General features: G+C 41.7%; 1 protein-coding gene across 1 annotated transcript; it reads right to left on the reverse strand.

The window, feature by feature from the left end:
• Positions 1-923: 923 nt before the first annotated feature.
• LOC134622992 (5,6-dihydroxyindole-2-carboxylic acid oxidase-like) lies at positions 924-6,697 on the reverse strand. Its single transcript, XM_063468244.1, has 9 exons — positions 6,598-6,697; positions 5,352-5,707; positions 4,977-5,085; positions 3,995-4,208; positions 3,424-3,628; positions 2,008-2,175; positions 1,551-1,730; positions 1,323-1,469; positions 924-1,239 (listed from the first exon to the last, which is right to left on the reverse strand). Exons 1-9 carry the CDS (start codon positions 6,609-6,611, stop codon positions 1,034-1,036), a joined length of 1,599 nt encoding a protein of 532 aa, XP_063324314.1. The 5' UTR covers positions 6,612-6,697; the 3' UTR covers positions 924-1,033.
• Between the last annotated feature and the right edge of the window lie 2,088 nt (positions 6,698-8,785).

Genomic DNA, 8,785 nt, shown 5'->3' on the forward strand with positions numbered 1-8,785 from the left:
TTAGGCATGCAGTGACAGGTGGCCGCATTTTGTGACAGACAGGACAGGATTATTTATTTATTCAAGGCAAACGATATTATGTATGTAAAACTATCACACACACAAAAAAGCCACAGTTATAAAAAAAAAAATAAAAGTAATAAATCTGTGCCAAAAGGGCAAACTAGTCTTACAACTCGAGGGTACTCGAACGCTGCTTTTTTTATAGCTTATAGGTGTGGACAGTCTAGCAGTTTTATGGTGTCATGAAGATTTAAAATTCCACGGTGCGCTTAAAGTCATATTAAGTTATGTCTTTGATATTCCCTACATGCAGTTTTAAAAAAAATTTAGGATACGAGTGTAAATGAAGAAAAAAACCGATTTCCTCCTTTCGCAGTAATCCTTTAGATCCACTTGAGGGCGGTACATCTGCTGTTTTGAACACATGGAAATTTGCATGGGCTTGATTTGAGAAGTAACATTACGTCTAAGTGGTGTGATTTGCCAGTTGGCCTGAGGCTTGAGACAAGCAAATTTATGCCTGCGGCAAAAAGGCCTGCAGTGGTGATTTCATAAAATACTGCTTGTTCACACAAAAACAGAGTGAGTTAAAAGTTTAAAAAAAATGAAAAGGAATAAGAGCATGATCCTATAGAAAGAGATTATTTCATCTGCACGGATAAACATATATTTGTCAGCTGAAAATGGGCAGCGAGGTGGAGTCACTAAATAGTGTAGCTCTGACATGTAGTTTTGGAGGGTTCAGTCCCAGTAGCTGCTCCTATGCTTGCTGTGTACTTATCTGAGCACTGGATATCAGCTCTTGCAGTTATTATAATCTTGGCTGCAGTCTGAAAATCTGCTGGATGTGCTCAACAAAAGATCCGCCAGACCCTCTCCGCCTTTCAATTCATAAATGCAGACAAACAATTATGCCTGGGTTCAAAACCAGTTCACCTTTATTAGAAGAAATGGAGGAATAATTAAAAAAAGGAAAACAAGACAAATTTATGTATGTAAATGTTGGGTCCTCTCAAGATAATCGAAAATGTTAGACAACGGACTGTGATTTGTCCAGCCTGCGGTCTTCCTCTGAGTAGCGTCGGTAAGTTTCTGCCAACAGCGGCTCCAGGGCCTCGGCAGAGTTGTAAGAGTGGGAACGCATGGCGCAGGCTATGACGATACCAACCACCACCACAACCAGCACTGCAGCAATAACGGCTACGCTGATGATCTCAGAGAGGGTGAAGGTACGAGCTATGAAGGAAAAGAGCGGACGGTTATGAGCAATTCCTGGATTTTGTGGATCTGCACATGCTTACACGTTCTCTGCTTCTCACCCGGCCACTGGACCTCATATGAGTATCCCAGGTTTTCTGGGGCAGGCACAAACATCTCAGCATTGGTGACAGGCGGCCAGAAAGGAACCATGTTGAACCTGCGGTTGTGTCCAATGGGAGCGTTCTCATCGGGGTAAACAGTGTCACCTGAGAGAGTGAAGAATATGTCAATCCATCTATTCATTCTCCAAAGTGAATTTTGTTGTTTGAACATTCGCAAAGGTGTACCCGGTTGATGCCTGCGGAGCCACTCGTCAAAGACTGCATCGGTAAAGGTGTGAAGCAAGACAAAGATGGGATCATTGGGCGACAGGTGAGTCTGTCCACCCGTCCCGTTGAGGAAGAGGTGGGCCAGATTGTGAAGACTGCGGATCACTGGGTCGTACATCCCCTGGGGGGCGCTGTAGCCTTGAAATTATGGAACAAAAAAGGAGAAAAAAAAGGAAAGCGTTTAATGAAGGCTCTGATTTACCAAAATTAGGAACAACAAATGTTGTGTTGGAGCTAACCATATGTGCATGTGGGTGGAGGATTGAGTGAGTGTTTTTCTGGCTTTGTGTTTCATCTATACACTCACACAGTATTCAGCAGCTTTATTTTCTGAGCTGAGCCCAAGTGAAACTGAATATTTCCTTGGATTGGTTTGATGGGAGGATGCTAAATCTCAACTACCGCTTTGGCTCACCTTCGATGGTGTTCCTGAAGCTCTCGGAGGAGGTGGAGTAGTAAGGAGGGGTATCAAAGGTGTTGATCTCCAGACAGTCCAGCACATCTTTGGGCTCCGGCAGCCTCTGCACCATGGGCCGCGCCACGTTGCCTGCTGGGTTCCTCCTGATGGGACTGCTCTCTGTGCCTTGGAGATGAAGAAAGGACTCAATAAAACTAGGTTGAGTGAAATATAATTAGTTTAAAATAATAAAGATAACTTCTGATTACTGGCACACTAAGACCTAAGATCAGGCACAAGCCAGAGGTCCCTACAGATATGACTTGATTGAAAATGTATTATTTAACCACCTTCTAACTCTGTGTGGGAGACTCTACTAGTTTGATCAGCCTTAAACATGACAGGATGGCAGTTTTCTTTTTTAATTATTCAATAAAAGTCAACAGTAGTGAGTGGGAGCTTTGTGACTGAACAGAAGTTTTTTTTCTTTTTTTGTCTCTCTTGCATGCATGATCTCTTTCTCTTTTTTCAGGCTTTCTCTCCTACACACAAGCACATAAACAGAAGGCTACATAACCGAGTTGTCTGTCTGTTTGAAGATTATTCCCTCAGATCAAAGGAACCAGTAGACTGTTAGATTCCTGTCTTCAACAAGCACATGCACAAATGAGGCAACCCCCTTAACCCATTTAAGGAGATGTTGCTTGTTGACGCAGGAAATACCAGGCCTGTCATGACTCTCTGGGGGGAATAACAAGATAGATCACTCACATGTTGGCCACTCACGTGTTCAACCTGTTACCAAACACTTTTTTTTTTCTTATGACCTCTTTTTATAAGTTTGTTGTTGAGGCTCCACGGGGAAAGATGATTGACATTCCCAATTACTTGCCTATTCCAGATGAAAACCAAATCCTTTATAAATTAGGTGCATTTGAACACTGAAAGAAAGGTAGTGAATTAGGCTTGTAATCTGGTGCCAGTACGGAATGAGAGCCAATCCCTGCAAATCTGATCACCTAAAGTCTAGGTTACGCAGCGTTATCTTATTACTGAATAAGAATTCCCTTATTCTAGGTTAAATCTTGTGACCAATCAGGAATTAACACTGAAAAACTAGGCTGATTGAATAAAAACAAAAAAATCTTTCAAACCGCAGTATTTAGAGATGCAGTGTGTAGTACTTCAGTTACACACGGCAACAGAGAAGGCGATGTTTAACAACTAGAGCAGTTTCAAACAAACTGAAGTAATAGCGAGCAATATCGAATTTAGCACAACAGCTGTGAGCTATTATTTATAGCAGCCTATGTTCTACATGCTCTCTTTATGAGCTCTTTGCCCTCTTTTCTGATGCAGCTGAGACGATGCTGTATATCAGCAGCGCTCGGCTGCACGGCGAGGTATAGTGTGTGTTTCCGTGACTGTCTTTACTGTTGCAGATGGTGCCCAGAGTGTCGTAGTCATCCACACTCTCGCAGATGACCCTCCACTGTGAGAACACAGAGTTGGGGCTGATGGAGCTCATATCAAATGTGCTCCTGGCTCCCAGCAGGTCATCTGTGCAGATGTCGCATTCGCTGCCTCCAGTGGCGAAGTTCCAGTAGGGCAGGGCAAAGGTGGGGTTGCCCAGCATGTCCTGTGAAGATCGAACAGGGGAAGGAGGCAGGTGTTCAGGGAAGGACTGTCTGTAAACGAACTGCTTTCTTGAATTGTTTATTAGAAAAATATGCAGGTTGGTCCTTTTTCTTTTTGTCCTTTATGCTCCCTTTTTTTTGTCCCCTTCCTATATATTCCTGCTTTTGTTTTGCTTTTTTTATTTCCTCCATGCATTAACCCATTCTCCTTCAGGCTAGCTTTTCACTCAGTGTCAGATCTTTTTTTTTTTCCATCACCACTCCTCCTATCCTAACCTCCTCATCCATTTCTTTATCAGCCCAGAAGCTTGCTGTCTCTCCTCTTTTCCACTACCACCCCTCTTTCTCCCTGCCTTCTCTCTGCTCACCTGCATGTCTCTCTCCAGTTGCAGCAGATGAAAACGATGCCAGGTGACAAAACCTGGGCCCTCGTGGGAGAAGTCTACACCTCCAAAGCTGGTCTGGCCTGGCCCCAGGTATGTCTTACTGACAGAGTAGTAGTGACTCCAAACAAAGTAATTATAAATGGTGATGTTCTCAAACTGTGGGGTGTTGCCATCAGGCCCAAACAACTCCTGGTACCTAAAGATAAAGGATGAATGTCACGTTGTATTTTTTCCTCCACATTGCCCTGCCTGAATCCTCCAAACTCACCCTGATTGATTTGAAGTAAGAGAATGTGTGGCCTTAGATGAACTATGCATATGTTAAATGCTCTGCTGTTGCATAAAGCTTTGTAATCTTAGTAGCTCTACAAAGTGTTTTTCACAATTTTTGTTTTCACTGATCCATTCACACACTGCTTCAGAACTTGGGGATGGTACTGGTGAATAACTCACTAATGGATATATAGATATTAATACATATTTTATTCTTGAGCATGACCATTAATAACAAGGAGAATTTTAATTGTTTTAATTGTCTGATCCAGAGGTTAAGAGATTTTCTTTGAGCTGCAGTCAAGAATGGCTTCAAAAATTAACCGATTGCAGTCCTCAGCTGATTTAGAAGGAGGTTATTCACAGATTCAGAAGACTGTAATTCCTTTTACTCATGCCAAAAGTGATAATTTGCTCAACTTTCTACAGCTTTTAAAGAAAGCTGCCATGAGAAATTCTCTGATTTTAAAAATAATTTCAAAAACACAGCATGTGGCTCAGCCACAGATACTGCACATATATTTCTTTCAACTGCCAGACTCAGCTGAGTCTGAGCGTGCAGGTCCTTGGGCAAAACATGCTGTGTTTTACAGAGAATCACTGTTGACCAGAGAATCACAAGGTAAAAATCAACCCTTTAAAATCATCTAATTGTATTCAGCTTGATTATCATGTTATTTTTCCAATATACCGTCTTGTACAGATGACGAGGTCAGGGTGGACAGTCCTCTTAGCTTGATCCAGAGCATTTACAAACGCCTGCTTCTCAGCTGTGCTCATCTGCATGATGTTTCTCCTTACTGGGGAGAAGTTAATGGGGTGGAGGAAGACAGGGAGCAAAGAAGAGAGAGAATGAAGTGTTGTTAAAGTGTGGGGGAAACGAAGGAAGAGTAGAAAAAAGAAAGTGCTATTAAAAATTAACACTTTTTTCCTGCTCCTAGCAATAAATGCTGCCTTCATTCCCCAGGCTGATGTAGACCTGTGAAATCTTGAAGGACACGGTAGAAGATAGAAATTTTAAGTCGTCGTGAATTTTTAGGTCGTAAAAAAGCATCTGCTCTCTTACCCACAGTGATCCTCTGATCACAGTTTGGTCCAGTTAGCCCGTGTCTGCATCGCCCACAGTTGTAGCCAGTGAAATTCCCATTACACCGGCAAGTGCGATTGAAGAATCTCAGCGGCCACCTCTCTCTGTCATCGCGCCCGGCATAAGGGTACTGAGGTCCATGGCGCCGACTGTCAGCCTCAATGGTCACACACTGGCCTCTTCCTGTGCTGGAGCCACACTCGTCTCCTGCTACCCCTGTAGGGGATGGGCAGCACTGGCCGCTCTGCAGCCCCTCAGGAGTGACACACTCCCTCGGGAACTGGGCCAAGGTGAGCGTGGCACACAAGGTCCCCACCAAACCCACACTCCACAAGCTGATAAAGTAGAGAATGATGTGAAGTAAGGAGTTTTTTAGGGCCATGCAGTAATTAGAGTAGTTGAGTAGTAGTTAGAACAAAGTGTGTGGAAATCTTTTACATGTTGAGAATTGCTGTTATACAGCCCTCCTTCTTTTTTAAAGGACTTGTCTTGTTCACGGTTGTGAAGGACCAGTGACCGTCCCAGAACACATTTGGCAAGATGAAGATTAAAAAAAAAAACATCCCCACATACACGCCACATCCACTGAAAATAAGCTCCAGAACAACTTACTCAGTATGTGTTCTCTTGTTAAAGCCAATTGTCTTAACATTATTCCAAAACTTCAGTTCTTACACATCCCTGCAGGCAGCACAAGTCATTATTTATAATTCACAAAGCCATTAGCTTTCAACTCTTACAAGTTCAGAAATGCTTTCAACAATAGACAGCAGGCAATGATTTGCTTGAACCTTTTTTCTTTTTTCTTCCTTTTTTTGCAGTTAGATTTGCTTGCCTTTTGTGCCTTTTGAAGTTTGTTGATTAGAAATGAATGAAGGAGTGGCTAATAATTTGCAGGAGCAATTATCTAACAACAAAACAGCACCTAAGAAATGCTACCAATATAAAAGGGGGAATAGCTCCACATGTTTGAGCATATTAAAAATATTTGAATGCACGACTTAACGAGTCGGTGCATCACCTGCTGGGTTCTGTGGAAATCTGCTCTGTAACATCATATGAGACAAAACTTCACTTCATCTGCAAAGATGTAGCGCATTAGTCCAATATACACTTTTAATTTGTAAAGGCGCTAAAGCAGTCAGTCATACCGCCGAGTTGTATGACTTTTTGGATTCTACAGTTCATTTGGTGAAAAAGGAATCAGTATCATTTGTTCCCCTACCTCTGACTGTACATGCTGCTCCTCTGTTTGCAGAACTGAAGTCCACCCCAAGAATCAGCCCGTTGCACTTCTCTGTCTTAAATAGCTATTGAGCACATGAGCAGGCCTTTGTGGAGCTTGTGCAAGGAGAAACACACACACACACACACACACACACACACACACACACACACACACACACACACACACACACACACACCATACACATGTGTACACTTGAGTTTTTTCAAAAACTCATTCATGAACCTTGTGATCATGGACCAAATGACGCCAGACTGTGGAAGTGCTGAAGTCTTACAAGAGAAAATTTCTGGGGTTTTAGCCAAGTTCAACATTTATGTAAATCATGAACGTAAGTAGAAGTTAGTTCCATAATTTTGTTTTTGTTTGTTTTCATTTTGTTTCTGTAGACTCCAAAAGACGATTTTTAAATTAAGCAATCAAGACGTGATTGAAGTACAGACTGTCAGCTTTAATTCCAGCAGTTTTACAGTATTTTTACACTAGCACTTTAGGAGATGCAGCCAATTTTATGCACAGTCCCTCGTTTTCAAAGGCTTAAAAATAATTGGACTATTGACTGACAAGCGGTTTCATGGTGACACGAGGCCTGGTCCCTTGTTATTTCATGATAAATGAAGCAAACATAATATCTGCAGTTGATTCAAAGTCCTAAGTTTGTATTTTTGTCACTTTTCTCTGTAGACAGGGAGGTACTTATTAGGCTGAAAAAAATCTAAATAAATCTAACAGAGAGACAGCAAAAACTTTAGGAGTGGCCAAATCAACAATCTGGTGCATTCTAAAAAGGATTTCTGCATTTGCCAACACAGCTAACCCAAGAGGCCTGAAAGACCATGCCTAAAGTGGATGATGACAGAATTATTTCAACTGTTAAGAAAAACAACTTTAAAAAATCGAACCAAGATGAGAACACTCTCAAAATATTAGTGATATCATTGTTAACGTCTACAAACATGAAACACAGAGGGTTTACAACAAGGTGCAAACCGCCGGTTACACTCAAGAACATGAAGGTCAGATGAGTGTTTTTTAGAAATCCTCTAAAAGAGCCTGCACAGTTCTGAGAAAAAAAGGTCAGATGATAAACTTGCAGAAGAATGACGGGAAGAGAAAAATATGATAGGGGCAGGGTTGTGGTGTGTGGTTGCCAGTGGAACCCGGCACTGGAGTCAGTGATTACTGATGATGTGACTACAGATAGAAATAGCAAAACTGGATTGGACAGAGCTTCACAATGCAAATGAATAAATAAGGTGTGTAGAGACAAAAATACAATAATTGAGCCTTTGTCAGACAATTTATGGATCTAGTTGCTTCTTTCGACACTTAATTTTGTTCTACTCAAAGCAAAACTTATGATACACAAGTCAAGACTTATGCAAAAATAAAAATCAAATCCATTTTTAAAAAATTGTTTTACATTTTAAAGACTTTTCAGATGAGGCACTTCATGTTGCAGCCAGCATTCTCAGACTTCAGACTTGCTGATAAAATGGGATGGTTGCTCGTGGCAGTTCAGCAGCTTTGTACAGCATGAGCGATGTGGCCACTTTGAAAACCGTTGCTCAACAATTCCAGTGCAGCCTAAAGTGTTTATAGACATCAAACCACTAGACAGCAGTAGATACATAAAAGGTTTATCACATTTGCACACTTGCACATGTACACAGTATTTTCAAACACACGTTTCTCTGTTCACTCAGTCACACAGTCATATATGCCAAAATCCAAAATTGTTAGGCTTTTTTTTTTTCTTCAAATTTACACATGCAAAAACACAAATAAAGTCATATGCACTATGTGTAAGATGATTATACAGTAGTTAATACAGTTGGGACTGTGAGACAGTCACTACTGGGTTTGGTTAGGGTGTGAAATTTTTAGGTAATTCACTGGCTGTGTGCTCACTGAGCTTAATTTAGATGTAGCATGAATGAGGAAACAGTTGGACCCCCTAGAGAAAGGAAGTCCTGAGGTCTTGTGAGGAATTTGGTCCTGGTCCAATATTGGCCCACTCATCTGTAGAGCTGGGCGGGAGGTCTGACATAGCTATTGCATGCTCATCTCCTTGCTGGTCATTTATTTTGGCCAGGGTTGAAGCCATATTAGCTGGGTCAACTGCAGCCATCCTGGTGGAAAGGACAAAAGAGCAGTTGGCAGTGAT

Source organism: Pelmatolapia mariae, unplaced genomic scaffold (assembly GCF_036321145.2).
Source record: "Pelmatolapia mariae isolate MD_Pm_ZW unplaced genomic scaffold, Pm_UMD_F_2 NODE_ptg000324l+_length_53231_cov_1, whole genome shotgun sequence".
NCBI lineage: Eukaryota > Metazoa > Chordata > Actinopteri > Cichliformes > Cichlidae > Pelmatolapia > Pelmatolapia mariae.